Source organism: Aricia agestis, chromosome 20, assembly GCF_905147365.1.
Source record: "Aricia agestis chromosome 20, ilAriAges1.1, whole genome shotgun sequence".
NCBI lineage: Eukaryota > Metazoa > Arthropoda > Insecta > Lepidoptera > Lycaenidae > Aricia > Aricia agestis.
In genome coordinates this window covers 13,390,630-13,407,561 of record NC_056425.1, presented here as the reverse complement: position 1 = coordinate 13,407,561, position 16,932 = coordinate 13,390,630, and the positions used below count along the sequence as shown (strand labels likewise).

At 38.6% G+C, this 16,932-nt stretch overlaps 1 protein-coding gene across 1 annotated transcript; it reads right to left on the bottom strand.

Moving 5' to 3' along the window:
- Positions 1–825: 825 nt before the first annotated feature.
- On the bottom strand, positions 826–16,856 carry LOC121736925 (protein FAM91A1). The gene is made up of 19 exons (XM_042128393.1): positions 16,586–16,856; positions 16,257–16,341; positions 15,419–15,526; positions 13,553–13,654; positions 12,967–13,148; positions 12,646–12,746; positions 12,129–12,306; positions 11,490–11,629; positions 10,415–10,640; positions 9,967–10,053; positions 9,000–9,172; positions 8,298–8,464; positions 7,782–7,991; positions 7,382–7,528; positions 6,609–7,035; positions 4,947–5,127; positions 4,314–4,417; positions 2,740–2,809; positions 826–1,519 (listed from the first exon to the last, which is right to left on the bottom strand). The coding sequence occupies exons 1-19, from the start codon at positions 16,655–16,657 to the stop codon at positions 1,409–1,411; spliced, it is 2,871 nt and encodes a 956-aa protein (XP_041984327.1). The 5' UTR covers positions 16,658–16,856; the 3' UTR covers positions 826–1,408.
- Between the last annotated feature and the right edge of the window lie 76 nt (positions 16,857–16,932).

Genomic DNA, 16,932 nt, shown 5'->3' with positions numbered 1-16,932 from the left:
CGAAACTCGGGTTTTTAATATATATTTAAAAAAAACTACTAATAGCTTGTTAATCTGATATCGATCTACCAATAATGACGAATCTTAAATTTGAGCGTGGCCTATACAAGCAAAAAAATTTGTCCATTACTTATTACTTTTTGTCGATAGTATTATGTTTCTGATTTTTTACTAATCTTGCACTAATGAGAATATTTTATTACATTCCTTACGTAGTTTTTGGAATATTAAAGCAGTATCTTTTTGACAGAAAGAGAGAAAACATATCGGATAGATTCTTCACAATAATTTCACTGAGTTATTTAGATTTCTACAACATCTAGTATATACATTATACAGTGCCAATATGTAACAAGGTCATACCAAAATTTTCTAAACAACAAATTTAATGGACGCGCTAATAGAACTATTCATAAGACACAATAAAAATATATTAAATTTATTTCATACGCCAATAAAAATATCACAATATTATAGCCAAATATATTAATTTAAATGCAACATATAATTTAGATTAAGTGATATGAAATTCAGTAGTAGTTAAACATTGTTTAATAGCCAAAAGTAAAAACTTTGTTATCTTTGGAATAGTGTTATAGACTCACCCCCTTAGTAATAAACGCCGTATAATTCTTCAATCCAATTAAAAATGTCACTTGTGTGACAGGAACAAAACACTGTATAACTATTCAAAGCTTATACAACATTTATTAGTAAGGGGGTTAATAATTTTTATATTATAAGCATTTCTAATAATTGCACAAATGAAATGGAATGATTAAGTAGTAATTAAAAACTATAATAAAAATACTTAATGCGGCTAAAAATAAAAGTTTGCCTGCAATATTTTTTTAGCCAATAAACATTTTTAACATTCGCATTGTATCACTCGTTTGCAACTGTAGTGTATACATACTGAAAAATTTATAATATAAATACCCAATGTTCATATGGCAAGGTGATTTTTCCACGTAATATATTAAAATTTTATTTACACTAAATTATTCTTAATCACTTGATAAAACATCTACACGTGAGTTACCAGAGGGAAATTTTGAATAAGGCCAAAAACCTTCTTGGCTCTGTTACTCCCTGAAGATAGCGGATAACAAGATCGTGTTTAACGATAAATCGAATGAGACAAGTAGTTTTAGGCCAATCTTCAACATGTTTAGTGACTCGTGTTATGGAACACACAATAACACACTGGGATAAAAGGTTGCCATGATTTTTTGCGCTTTTTCAATCTGGATATTTTATTTCAAATCAAAATAAATAGTAATTGTAATGGAGTGAAAACAAATTTTACAATTACTCCTAATGTTGTCCAAAAAACTGCGCACTTTTTGGGGAATTGATGGAATGTTGTATATGGCAACCCTAGCAACGCCATCTGTTGGCGGCGCGATCACTTTCCGTTCCACTCGGTGATGCGGCCGTTCTCGAACACTAAGTTCCTTCGCGGCAGAGGCACGAGGGTGCCCCGCTTCACTATACCCATATCCTCGCCGGGGTAATACTGAAAAATAAAATTTAATCATTACAAAAGAAGCAATGTACTATCAGAGAAGTAATTGATTCATAGTATGGAGGGTTGATGGAGGAGAACTATCTTATATGGGGGATATTTAAAAAAGTGTCCACCTGTACGCAGTAAATAACAGTTGAAAAATCCTCGAAGAGTGGCGCTAGCTGCAGCAAAGGGTATGGAATGAATGTAGCCGTTGGTGACAAAATATAAATTGAAGTTAGCCGAATAGCCGAGTCACAGAATTACTGGGTTAATACCAATATATTTTGAAAAATATAACCTAAAATAGCTGAAATAAAAGCTGCTAAATAATTTAAAATTTACCCTGTTGCTACTGTAGCGCCACCCTAATTTAACGCATTTCAGCGGACACTTTTTACATACAGAGATAGTTCTCCTCCATCTACACTCCATAGTCATGTGTTCGACTATGTCATTTCAATGTTAACTGTCATCGGTCGGATGGGTTTGACTAACTGACCTCCATTATACAAGTACGCTGGACTTATGATACTCTTTGAAATGACTGCTGTTTTTTGTGCCTATTTGAAGCTAAATCAGCGCCCCCAATGCGGGGGAAGAGAACTAAATCTGACGTTAGTTTGACGTTTGAAAGTCGCCATATTGGCGCTGATAGCAGTAGTGGGATTACTTGTAACTAATACTAGTTTCTACAACCAATAACGATTAATCGGCCATTTGCAAGTCACGTCAGATTTAGTTCTGTTCCCCCGCATTGGGGACGCTGATTCAGCTTCAGATAGGCACAAAAAACAGCTGGGTATCATAAGTCCAGCGTACTTGTATAATGGAGGTCGGTTTAACTTTACGCAACCAAATTACTTAGGTCCGCCATCTGCCTAATCATAAATCAACTTTTCTGATAGTACAACGTAAAAATATTTGAAGACGTAAGTGGATTAAGTAACTAACAATATCAATTTTTTTTTTGCATGAAAGGAAGCTTTAGGACCGGAAAAATAATTTGAAATCGTGGATTTTATGTACTTATAGTAAGATATATTATGCAGATGATGAAGTAGGTATGATTATAAGGTTTGTTCAAACTCCTTAATTATTTCTAAGGTCTAGTAAAATAAATAATGAACTTCGTTCCAATAAATAAAACAAATTAAAAAGGTAACGTCGGGTAAAATCTATCATCTATTTCTAAGATAAAACTCATATGTCATAACTAATTCACTTACCTGACATTGCGAAACAAATTTCAACAAATCTGCTCTCAGGAATTCATTATCTTCTTTTAACTTCTCCAATCTGCAAACATTACAGCTTATTTTATCAAAAACTAGATGTCCCGCGCGGCTTCGCCCGTGTAAATTAGGAATTTTACAGAAACCGTACATTTTCCCATAAAAAATAGCTTATGCCCCTACTCATGGGCGTACCGAGGGGGGGGGGGGGGGGGGGGGGCAGCTGACCCCATGTTGACGTCCCAACTAAGTATATTATCTAGTACTTTCATGTATAAAAATTAAAAATAATAAAACGAATTTTTTCCTGAGTTTCTTCGGTCGTAATAGTCTTAGCGTGATAATATTATTAAAACTTTTAATTTATTCCACACCTGTGTGACGGTTTTGTTGCTCCTCACAGTAAAGAAGTTTACAAAAATAGGATATATTGCTGCTATCTCTATACTACAGCACCAGCATTGACAGTAAACAACAAATTTTGTTCGACGTTTGACAACGTTTCTGTCAATATTTTGATATGACGTGTGCCACATGTTGGATTGTTATTTACGGTATATGGTTGTGGCGCCCTCTGTATTAAACTTTTCGCAATATTTCCGACTAGATGACTCACGCAATCGCAAAATTCGCAAAACAAAAAAAAATATTCCGGAAAATGTGCGATTTTGCACACTTTCCGGAATAAAAATAACCTACGTCCTTTCTCGCGACTCAAATTATCTCCATACCAAATTTCAGCAAAATCGGTTCAGCGGTTTGGGCATGAAGAGGAAAGGAGACAGACAGACTTTCACATTTATAATATTATATTACCAGAGTAGATAGAACTAAAGAGTACCTTGACTTCAAACAAACGGGCGAATAATGAATATACGCGAGTTGGGCGCGAATGTCACTTTCGACATGTTTCACAATTTTTAGCGCATTTGCAATGTATGGCGCGCGCCGGCCGATATGACATACTACGTCAAACTAGGGTTGCCAACCGTCCTGTTTTCCCAGGACATGTCCTAGTTTTTGCAGTGTCCTGGGACGTACTGAATAGTTTTTAAGCAGCGTCCTAGGCTGTCCTGGCTTTTTAAAATTCGCGCGCCTCTTCTCAATTTTTTACGCTACGAGCAGAGCTATTTAGAGAATACAGATAAAAGTAATAAGAGACTTGTAAATCTGTTAATTTATAATTTACTAGAGATCGCCCAATGGCCGAAATTCGACCTCAAATAAAAAATTAAATTATAAGTTTAAAATTTCAACGCTTTTACGCTATATTCTAATGTCAATTTTTTATCTTAAATAGACATAATTTCTGCGACAATCTCAGGCGTCCTGTTTTTAAACTGAATTGTCCTGGTTATTCAAACTTCAAATCCTGTTTTTTTTTAAATTTGAGGTTGGCAACCCTACGTCAAACGTATAAAAGAGATCTCTTCTGAGTCGGCGTACTCGTTGGTTCTGTTTACTCTATAAATTGCTATTGCATCAATACAGCGCTCCTAGCGGCAAACAATGGTAACTATTTAGATGCAAATTGCAGGTCAGCTGATTAACTGAGGCGAGTGACTCACAGGTGCGGCCTGGCGACGTCGTCGACGACGCTGGCGCAGACCTGCGCGCACAGCTCCTCGTCAAACAACGGGATGCCCCAGTGCAGCTCCAGTATCGTCCAACGCTAAGGAAACAGACAGACAAGTTTAATATGGTTGTGTAACAGAGTTAGTCTCTAGACACACTAGACAGAAAAAACGCGGCCGAAATTTTTAGAACTTTAGACACTTATAGGTAAAACGCGGAATATGTCTTCCTTCCGCACATAAGTAACAATTCAAACTGCTTAGTCACGAGGCGATACATTATTAAATGCGCCATTAAAATTTGGAACAGGTAGCACTGCGGGCGGCTAGCATGTCAATTGAATGTGTATGACGTATGTAAAGTTCTTGTACAAAATTAATGTTCGAATGAGTTATTTAAAAGTGAATCGACTCCTATAGTAATTATTGTATCCTTAAAATTGTAGTACGATCACAATAATCAATACGCAGTCGCAGATATGACTTAATTTATGCTACATACTGAATATTCTATTTGTTAATAATGTTACGCAATACTCAATAAGTAGGTACTTTAAAGATACTGATAAAGAGCAAGGCAATACATCCCAGTCTCTAATACCCAACTCCTTCAAAACTACCCCCTACCTCGGGTTTACAGGCCTCATCATCATCATCGTTATGCGCTGTATCCACGCCGCTGTCCCCCTCCCCGTTGGCCGCGAGCCGCGAGAACACCGACACGCTCTCGTCCGCCGGACTCAGCAGGTCGGTGAACTGATCCCGCTGACTTATGATCTTCTCTAGTTCGTCTGCTATTGATTCCTTGCTGTAAAAAAGTGTATTTTTAGTGTGAATAAAATACGGGTCAAATGCGTACTAAACTCGCGCTCGAGTTAAACGTACCGTTCCGACCTTTGCCGCCGCTAAACCGCTAACCACGACCGACAAAAATTCAAATAAAATTCAACTTTATGGAATTTAGTATAAAAAATAGGCTATAGGTTTTACTTTACTCTACGCCACTAGCATTTAGGCGCGTCAAAGATCGGAAACTCAGTTTAAAAAACCGGCCAAGTGCAAGTTGGACTCGCCTATGAAGGGTTCCGCAGCAGCAATAAGGTTTATTTTTATGAAATTAAAGGGTTTTTGATTTATTTTTATATTTCAGTTTCGATTTAATGAAAGTTAAATTAAGGTTTACCATTTATGACGTAAAAAAAAACTACTTGCTAGATCTCGTTCAAACCAATTTTCGTTGGTAGTTTTTATAGTAATGTACATCATATATTTTTTTTGAATTATCACTTATAATACCACAAGAGCTTCAAAATTATCGGATATCGGAAATGCCAGATAATTTTGAAGCTCGTGTGGTATTTGGGGGATTATTTTTCCGTCCCAAATGTCGGCCAATATAATTGCACCATGAGACACAATTGAATTCAACCTGTCAGTTTGACGTGTTTGTATTTTATATATAGCAACTACCAGAGAAAATTTTCAAAAAATTATCAGTATAATACCATGTAGGTTGTACCACGTGACGTCGAATGGTGCAATTCTATTGGTCGATATTTGGGTCGGAAAAATAATCATTTGTATTGCGATGTATTGCGCAATATTGCTGCTTGTTGCCGAAAATTGCTTGATGTAGTCGTGACGTCATAGTCGACTAGAACTGGAGTAGAGCAATTTTTGTTGCCCGTATAAGCGTACCCCCCCCCCCCCCCCCCCCCTCTAATACTTTAGAAATTACACATTTTACCACTTTGGAAGAGTCTGTCTCGCAAACTTACTAGAAACCTCAATATGATTTTTGAAGACCTATCCATAGGTACCTCACACGCATAGGTTAGATGAAAAAAATTTGTACCTATGGGGACCCCTAAAATTTTTAATAATTTTTCTATTTTTGTATCAAAATCCTAATGCGGTTCACAGACTACATCTACTTACCAAGTTTCAATAGTATAGCTCTTATAGTTTCGGAGAAAAGTGGCTGTGACAAACGGACGGACAGACAGACAGACAGACAGACAGACATGACGAATCTATAAGATATCATGAGGAACCCTAAAAACCGCGTTTGTTGCATGTGACAGTGTTTTTAGTAGTTCTTGTTAACTCACAGATTTTTTGTTGTATTTTTTTGTTATAACAGCAAAATAATTAATGTACTGTAAAAAAATATATTTAGCTACCACGATTTATGCCACAGCGTCGATTTAGGTGACAAAGGGTATCTCGTTAATATATCCACATTTTTACAATGTAACTATAAGCTACGTAACCAAATATTACAGTTACCTGTTAGCCGAGTTTGACAGTTTGCTTTCAGGCGAGCTTATCGCCACAAAGTCTTCGCTCGCTACGGACTCCTTGCTTCGGTGCTCTATGTTGAGGCTGTCTAGTTCTTCGCAGAGTAGCTGGTTACTTTCGACACTCGTAAAGCCGTTTGCTGGCGAATTGTCTATGGGCGGCGAGTTATTGTCTCTGGTCGGTGAATTGTCTATGGAAGGTGAATTATTGTCTCTGGTAGGCGAATTATTGTCTATGGCAGGCGAGTTATTGTCTCTGGTTGGTGAGCCGTTGTCTATGGTGGGAGTGACGGCGAAATGCGACTCTATGGGCGACTGTAGTCGATCATTGTTCTCGCCGGATTCGGAAGATGAAATAGACATCTCGCTCACTGGTTTCGCCACGCCGCAGACGTCTTTCTTCTTTCTGGGTGCCACTGTGGATAAATGAAAAGTTTTAAACAATTTGTATAATAAACTTAGTATTTACGAACATAAAACTCTGTATGTCGGTGGCAAGAGCCTCTGCATGCCAGTTCCAAGGACTGGCATATAGCAATATTAATGCCGTTCTATATCTGTAACACTTTATGCCAGCGTCAAGACGCTATAATATGTGCAACGAACGTGACATAGCCGGCATACTATACACCGTGTTAGTAGCCCTGGACTTGCTCACAGCGATATGTCAGTGACATAAAAGTTAAAACTCTGCACATCTGTTTGACAGCATACACAGTGCCACCACTGTATGCCAGCGTCTATTCGCTATATGCCACTAACCGAGCTGCACGGTAGGCGGCGGGTTGGCGGCGCCGAGGTCGGGCACGCCGATGTCGACGAGCGTGACGTAGCCGGCCGCGCGCCGCAGCCGCAGCCGCCGCAGTAGCCGCGCCAGCCCCGCGTGCCGCCGCCACTCGCCACCGCTGCCTAAAAAATAGTTGATGGGTGTGAATATCCATTTAACAGTGTTGTTAAACTGCAACATAATGCTGCAGTGTGCAGGTGTGAAATGTGCGTCGCACATAGAGTTTCGTTATGTGCGGTTTACATGCATACCGCAACGCGATGCATTTCTAAATTTGTATGGATTTAACAGATTTGCAAGACGTCTTACGCTCACGAAAATTCAGTACAAAAGACATGCATCTACGCATCGCGTTATGGTCTGAATTGACCCTACCGTTAGGAGGGAAGGCGATGTGCCGCAGGGGCTGGGCGGCGCGCACTGCGGCGGCCTGCAGCAGCACGGGGCCGCGCCGCAGCGCCGCGTTGGCGGCGGCGAGCGCGGCGGCGGCCGGCAGCGGCGACCACTCCCCCTCCGCGCCCCACCACCACACGCACAACCGCGCGAAACCGAGCAACGCGCGCGGCACGCAGCGCAGCACGGTACCTAAAGTAGGTAACAAAGCATGGTTTATTTCAAATAGATTCGTCGAATGTCGAGATATCCTACAGAAAAGTAAAAAGATTCGAAATAATCCAAAACATATTACGAGTGGTTTTAATTTTTTTAGGAAAAAAAGTATTGCATAAAATAAAAGAAAAAGTCAATGTTTACACCCAATTAATATTTATACGATATTGGTAGATACTTGAGATTGCCCCCTCTGTTTTGTAAAAAGTCCTCAGTTTTGTTGTTTTGTGTAAAGTTGTACGCGACCTAAATGTAGATTGTACACATTCCGTATGTACTCACCCTTAGTGAGAAGCAGCGAGGGCGGGCCGTAGCCGGCGCGGTGGTACAGGTATAGTCGCATCCAGGGCGTGGCCGACTCCGGGGGGGCGGGGCCGGCGTGCGGCAGCGCCCGCGCCGCGATACCCGCGCGCGCCTCGCGACCCAGCGGCGCGAATGATATCGCCAACCTGCAAATGTTATAATAAATAATAATAAATAAATTCTTTACTGAGCCTACCCTACCCATAGTAGCTACTATGGCCCAAATCGTTAGTAACATTGATCTTAAATTATGTAATTAATAATTATTGTTTTTTCCTTCTAATCCTCAAAAATTATGACGTATCGTTGAACAAAGAACATAATTTTTGCGGATGATCATTATCTACAAAACTATTTTGACGACCTCTGTGGCTCAGTGGTGAGCGCGCTGGTAGCTCAAGCCGGGGGGTTCGAATCCCGCCGACGGAACAAAAAGTTTTTAATGTTCCCGGGTCTGGGTGTGTATTAATTATGTGTATGGTATAATAAAAATCTTAAATATATGTATAGTATAAAAGTATGAAATATATTTTCGTTGTCTGGTACCTGTAACACAAGCCCTTTAGGTACTTAGCACGGGGCCAGACTGACGTGGTGTGAAGCGTCCATAGATATTATTATTATTTTACTAAACAAGTCATCTCTTCATCTTAAGATCAATTTTATAATTGTAGGGTTTACCTATACTTGGAAGCCAGTAGGCGGTCTCGCGCCGCCCCTAACGCGTGCAGCGCTTCACAGCGCAGCAGATCGAGTGGGCGCAGGGGGCGGAGCGCTCGCAGCGTCGCGCGCAGACACGCCGCCGCCGCCAGGTAGCGCCGCGCTTCGCCCTCGATCTCGCCGGAACCCGCCACCTGCATAATGAAATGAAAATGTAACATATTTAATGTAACATTTTACCGGTGGTAGGCAACGTAGTTTCTTCGTTCGACTTTCAAAAAGTGTATCATGAATCATGATACCCATTTTGAATAAAAAGATATTTTATTTTATTTAAGAACTAGATGATGCCTGCATCGTTGCTCCAAAATTCGTTTATCGCAGGTAACTGTACATTTTTTCGGTATAAAAAATAAACCTACGTCCTTCCCCGGGTATGCCCGGGATTCAAAGTATCTCCATAAGCAACCAAATCGGCTGAGCAGTTTGGACGTGAATAGGTAACAGGCAGACAGATACACTTTCGCATTTTCAAAATTAGTATGAATATTACCAGTTTAAAAACAAAACAAAAAAGCCTTGTTTATGTTATTATTTTTCATTATTAAGATTGTACAGATGTGGTGTATACTAATATTATAAAGCGGAAGAGTTTGTTTGAACATGCTAATTTCAGGAACTAGTGATCCGATTTGAAAAATTATTTCAGTGTTAGATAGCCCATTTATCAAGGAAGGCTATATGCTATATTTTATCACACTAAAACTAATAGGAACGAAGAAATAGAGGAAAGTGTGGATAAAACGGGGGAAATTATTTGAAAGAGCTAATCTCACGAACTACTGGAGCAATTTTCATGTTATTTGGCACAGATAAAAAGTAGACCATGTGAAGAATCATAGGCTATTTCTTGTGGACTAACTTGTCTGTGAAATATCTAATTTACGCGGGCGAAGCCGCGCGGAACGTCTAGTTTAACATAAATTACCTTATCCAGTTCCATCAGCAAGCTGTCTAAACTTTCATCACAGAGTTTCCCAACCTCAAATAGAGTCACCGCGTGACTTTTCAAGTCCTGAAAAAATAAGGTTCTATTTCATTATTAATTCACATGACTAAAAGAACGCAGAAGTTGTCTAGGCATCTCGTCCTAAAAAATCTAAGGAAGCAAAATAAATACTGAGTAAAGCAATGCACAATAATTACTAAAAGTGATATTGCAACTATTTTCGTAACCAGTATAAGTATAGTATAATAATTTAGAAAAAATACAGCGGTATCTCAGTTATCTAAGTGTGCCCAAAAAATTCAGATTTTTAGACTACTATTTATTTTAATTAAGAATTTGACAAAAACTCCATACATTTTTTGTCAAACTCATCATTAAATTAAAGTAATCGTTAAATTAATCTGAGTGCAATCGTTAAAGTACTTACCGGCGACAGATTCCCCATCATGAGATACGCGGCGAGTGTGGAGTCGAAGAGCACGGCGACCCTCTGGTCTCCTGCTGGTCTCGCGCTGGTCTCCTCCGCCTGATGGGAGGAGCAGGTCCTCTCTACCTGATGGGAGGAGCAAGGCTCGTCCTTGATCAGAACAGGCTCCATCTGCAGCACCTCCTCCACACCGGAGTCGAACGTCAGAGGAGTTATCTGACGGTAGCTGAAAATTTTTTCTTATTTATTTACCTTTCTTTTATTTTTTTTAAATAAGAGGGCAAACGCGCAAATGGGTCACCTGATGGAGAGCAACTACCGTCGCCATGGACACTTGCAACATTCAGAAGAGCTGCAGATGCGTTGCCAGGTGTTTAAGAGAGAATACGCTCTCTTCTTGAAGGTTTGCCGGTCGAATTGGTCCAGAAATACTGCTGGCGACAATTCGTTTCAGAGTTTTAAAAATGTGGCAAATTGACTACGTAAGCGTTAAGTATACGAAAAGTACTTTACTGCGCATGCAAATACGCTAAACATGTATTGACATTCTGTTTTACCACTTGCAATTTGCCTTCATAGAAATAGACACTATACAGAATATTAACCTATTAAATATGTTTTAAGCTACTTTGCTGCCACACAATCATCTTAAAAAATTATTGAACCAATAAAAAAAAATTGTCATCAAGGAAATTGATTCTTAGGCAATTGACGATGACGGACCTACGTTATTTGGTCAGACTATGTCAATTTAATGTTAGTTGATCTATAGGCCGGGTTTGACATAACGCGTGGTAGAGCCATGCTTCGGCACGAATGGGACGGCTCGACCGGAGAAATACCACGGGCTCACAGAAAACCGGCGTGAAAGTGAGTGAGTTTACCGGAGGCCTAATCCCCTACCCTATTACCTTCCTTAACATCCCCTAATCCCTCTTAAAAGGCCGGCAACGAACCTGTAGCTCTTCTGATGTTGCGAGTGTCCATGGGCGACGGAAGTTGCTTTCCATCAGGTGACCAATATCTATGTAGGTCCACTATCCGCCCATGAATCAACTTCTCTGATAGTACTTACGGTTGGTGCGTGTGCGTGGTGAGCGCGTCGCGCCAGCTCGGGTGATGGGCGTGCGGGGGCGGGAGGGGCGGGGCCAGCACGCACGCGAACCCCAGCCGGCAGTACAGCGACACCGCCTGCTTCACCAGTTCTATGTCCACCTGCAAGAGAAATTCAAGACTATTATCCGGTCGCAAATCATTGAGAAATATTCTATCTTTTCCATTCGATCTTTTTTGTTATAGTCATTCTATCCTGTAACAATTTAAATCTTGAAAAAATATTTGGTTGAAAATTACTGACGATAAAGCTCTCTTTTATTCTAGTTATTTTATAGTATAATATTTTAAAGGAATTAATTAAAGCCCGAAAATTACTGCCAATGGTATTTCGAATTAGGTATTCTCATTTTAACGGATATTCATTGATTACAGAGTATACACATAGTGAGTTCACATATACGCACAATGCGTGGACGTATACGCACAATGCGTGCACGTATACGTATGATGCGTACTCAAATATGATGCGTACACGAATACGCAGATTGCGTACTTTTAAACACTCAACAAACACGCTTAATACGTACTTTAACACGCACAATGCATACACGTATACGCATATTACGTGCAAATCGCCTACTATACCACCAAAACCCACCTGCAGCACAGTAGCCAGCTCCCCCACAGTGGTGTGCTCGTCAATCGACACGAAGACCTGGTACAACAGCGTCTCGAAGTAGTCTCCAGCGGTTCGATTCATCACGAAACCCTTGAGCGGCGGGACGCACGCGCGATCGGCTGACGTTATTGGCACGTCGAGGTAGATTAGACCGCGTCTGTAATAACACATTAAATATTTTTTACTTTTAATATAAAATTCCATAGATTACAAAGGAATTTTCTGGAAAAAGAAATAATAATCAATTTTAGTGTATTTTTCGATAGTAAAGAAGCATTAATTATACCACCCAGTGCGCGTGGGCACTAAATTATTTACGGAAACAAGGCATTAAGTCTAGTTGCATTTGATAACTTCGACAGCAAAATTTAAAATAAAATATGTTTGGGATAAAGACTCACTCAAGTTTTTTAACGTTAAATCCCATGTCGATGAGCCCAAAAAATGAAGTACTTAACCTTGTTTTGTATTATGTAAAGGATTTATTATAACGTACCTGTACAGTGTCTTGACAGTGTTGTAGTCCAGTGTTCCAGCGGTTTGCGAGCCTTGGTCGATTAGCAGATCGATTAGTGCCTTCTCACTCTCACACAGAGGCTGACGTGGAAAAAGATAGATTTAGTAATATGCGCTGTTATGCTTACAAACAAAAAGTAATGTTAAAAATAGACTTGTTTTGTTGCAAGGAAGGCCTCAGATCCTGCCTTTTTAATTCTCGCATGTATTAAAAAAAGCACTTTCAACATTTCGTGCATGAGTAAAAGAGACAAATGCTCCATGGCCCTACTATACAAAATAAGAACACAGCTGCAGTTACCTTAACATCCTCTTCCAGAACATATCCCAGTTCCACTCTCCACCACGGCTGCATGGGGATGTTTAGAGGCACTCGGGGCAGCAGGCCCCGGATGGCCTTAGACCGGCCCCGTCTGCCGAGGGAGCGGGCTCTGGCTATTAACTCCAGGTACTCATTGCGACCGATGCCGAGCAGCCTGAGACCTGAAAGCATGTCACAGCTTGCCTACCTGGTATAATCTAACTGCGGAAGTAGGATTAGATTTTTCGAGTGTATGTATGAATGGTCATTTCTTTGGCATGTCCCTTAAGCCTAAACTCTAAAGGCATTTTGTGACATTTGAGGGAAAGGAGTAAGGACATAGAATAGTTTTAAATATCACAAAAATTTGTTTTCGGGTATGGAGTATGGACTATGGAGGTACTTTCAGTTCTAGGAATTCTAGGGAAATGGTGGAATGAGGCATGATGTATGAATTAAAATATATATAAAAAAATAAACAAATTCTGCTCGATAAAGTAAATACTTCTGTAAATACTCTTTATAGAGTGGAAATCCACTCGCACGAAGTTGCAATATCTTGTATAATAATAATGGATATACTTACAATCAGCAGCAGTGAAGTTTGGCAGTGTGTCGTAGCTCTTCTCGAGCTCTATTAAAAGCGCCACGACTTCGATATAATATATGAACGGCGTTATTCGTAGCCCTGGAAATATTAAACATAATTTAGACGCGAAGCCACATTGATCCGTAGCGTTACGGTGCGTTGCGTCGACGCGCGGAACAATACAACACATTGTATGCCACGACGCGCGACAACACATACACAACACGAGATTGACCATCTCGCTCAGTGCTGCGCGTTTTTCCCATTCATATCATGCCCTTCGTTCCAGCGTAACATACGCAACATCGTATTTATAAATAGGCCGCATAGCAAAGGGGCGGCAGTGTCCTAGGGCGCGGCAGATTTCGTACATGGGGCGATGGAAATAAAGTGGCCTACACTCATAAGAAATACGAATTCGACACTGATCAAAGCGCCGGATTTATCTATAAATTGGCTGTATAGGCCGCGACCTATGAGCAGCAGCATAGGGACCCGACATATTTCGTACAAGCCTACAAAAGGCGGCGGGAATAAAGTTGCTTACTTATAAAAAAATATAAATTTGGCACTGCATTGATGTGGCATAGCAAAAGATGTTTGTAAAACGTCTGAGATTCGGAATCTCAGACGTTTTACAATTTATTTTTTTTCAGATTCGCCGTTAGGGCACCACAGCAGCAACATGTAGATGTAATTTACATCTGCATATTACTACTGTGCAAAGTGTAAGTAACAGAAATTGAAGTCACTATATAAACTGATTTTAAAATTTCTTATTTTATATTATACTAGCTGTTGCCCGCGACTTTGTCCGCGTTAGTATAGTAGATCACGTCCCAAGTATTATTTATTGTACAAAAATATTCAATGTACAGCATTGACTTTCCTACGATTTTATTATATGTAGATGTTCCGCGCGGCTTCGCTTGCGTAATTTAGGAATTTCACGCGACCGTACATTTTTCCGAAAAAAAAAATAGCCTATGTCCCTTAACGTGGTCTATTCTTCATGTTTGCCAAATAACATAAAAATTGCTCCAGTAGTTCTTAAGAATCTTAAGATAATAAGTAATTTCATACAATTTCCCCCGTATTTTCCACATTTTCCTCTATTTCTTCGCTCTTATTAGTCGTAGAATAATAAAATATAGCCTATGGCCTTTCTCGATAAATAGGCTATCTAACACTGAAATAATTTTTTAAATCGGACCAGTAGTTCCTGAGATCAGCGCGTTCAAATAAGCCCTTTCAAATAATTTCCCCCCGTTTTTTCCACAATTTCCTCTATTTCTTCGTTTCTATTAGTCTTAGCGTGATAAAATATAGCCTATAGCCTTCCTCGATAAATGGGCTATCTAACACTGAAAGAATTTTTCAAATCGGACCAGTAGTTCCTGAGATTAGCGCGTCCAAACAAACAAACTTACAAACTCTGCAGAATTATAATATTAGTATAGATTTTTAAATTTTTAATCATTGTCTTAAAGGTGCTTAGTTTATTTATTTAAATATTTAATATTTAAGACAACAATGAGCTCAAAAACTCAAAACTCAATTTTTTTTATTCAGAATAATTTTTTGCAAATGTTCACTGAAAATTTACATGATGCCTACCACTGGTTCTATTATAAACAGCTATTATTATAAATTGTGTATTGTATAGGTCTTTGGTAGCTCAGGATATATCGTTTTGTAATTCTGTTACTTTATTTACTGGTCCTCATTCCCCACGGTGACTTGGGTATGGGACATGGGTACACCACAAAGGGTACACCTTTTTGTAAGATAACTTTTTAGTAACAAACATGAGTATATTGATTTTAAAATATAGTAGCAGTGATGACAGTATGTAAAACTTACCCTTAACAATCATATCAGCAAGATGATAGGGGTATAACATAAGTCTCTGGATGCTGTTTTGTACCAGAGCTTCATAATACTTCTTCTCATCTTTACGCACTGTCCGCACTAAAAATTGATATGTAATTATTATATGTTAACAATAAGATTACATTAACATATTTAAAAATGTAATTAGGCTTTTAATGGGATGAAATATTATTTTAATGAGAATATAATATTCAATTAAAAAACAATTAAAATGGATATAATAGTCAGTTCCGTTTTAGAATAATCTATATAATAGTTCTGTTTTAGGGTTCTGTAATCATCAAAACTTGGCTGACGGTACCCTAAAACGGAATCCTAACCAGCTGATTTTTTGTATATTGGTAGGTTAAATTTAATAGTAACATTGTCCTACAAATAGAACAATCCATATTTTAGGACCATCAATTCAAATTATAAAATCCTTTCTATCTTTGTTAGCTTCCACTTTCAACATTTTTCTGAGAAAAAAATTTTTATCTATGAAGCTACTCACAAAAAATTTGCTTGATAGTAATAAAAAAAACTGATTATAAGTTTTAACAAAAAAAATCCTGTTGGTAGTAGGTGGTATAATGTTATTGGTAGCACCTCCATAGTGGGTATTGCAGACACAATAGATTTTTAATTCTTATGCAGCAGCCAGCTACCTCTTAGGGATTATAGGTTAAAAGTATCATATTTTTTTAATAATGTAATCTCTTGTTGAAGGTCAATATGTAAATCAACAAAACAAAGACAGCAAGATTTTTTTGTCAAATATTTATTCATACTACTTATACAAGATAAAGACAATAAAATAGTGGCTTACCAAGACTGCCTTTGAAGCGCAATTGGTTTTTAATACTGAACTCGAATATATATCTCTCATATTCCTTAGGTGAGTCCCCCAATAGCTAAAACATAATAATAGTAACATACACATGTGGACACCCATTTTCTGTGTGCTACACTTAAAAGACTATGTTACTCACAGTAAGATAATTAAAGAATTTTAATAGGCATGGCATCGATAAGTAAGAGATAGTAAAGAGGAAGTAAGGGCAAATGAAAACAAGAATGTATCTTCAGAACCAAACTAAATTATAAGTTACTCCACACTACTTTTATAATGTTGGATGAAAGACTACTCAAACTTACCTTTTTCACGGTTCCTGGCAAATTAGTCCATTGTACACGTTTTCTAATGCACTCATCTATCTCTGCCTCCATGGTGATGGATCTTTCATATCACATTCACGTAGTTTCTAGCAAAGACATGTAACGGACGTATGTTTATAAATACTGGCGACAGTTTACAAATATTTCTGGGTTTTATTTATCATGTTTTTTCTCATATACGTTTTGTTTTTATAATTTTTTTCTTGCCATGACATAACAATCAAGTGAATCAAGTAAAAACAAGGCGAGATTTTTGTTGACAATTTTTTTGACATTTTATTTTGACATTTGACATTAGTATTTTTTAAGTGTGTGATTTTTTAAAC

Bases quoted from the DNA above. Each gene is read 5' to 3' on its own strand.
- LOC121736925 (XM_042128393.1), bottom strand. From the start codon at position 16,657: ATGGAGGCAGAGATAGATGAGTGCATTAGAAAACGTGTACAATGGACT. The intron at 7,529-7,781 runs GTAGGGTCAATT...ACTATTTTTTAG, and splicing joins CATCGCCTTCCCTCCTAACG to GCAGCGGTGGCGAGTGGCGG. The intron at 1,520-2,739 runs GTAAGTGAATTA...TTTATTTTTCAG, and splicing joins AATTTGTTTCGCAATGTCAG to TATTACCCCGGCGAGGATAT.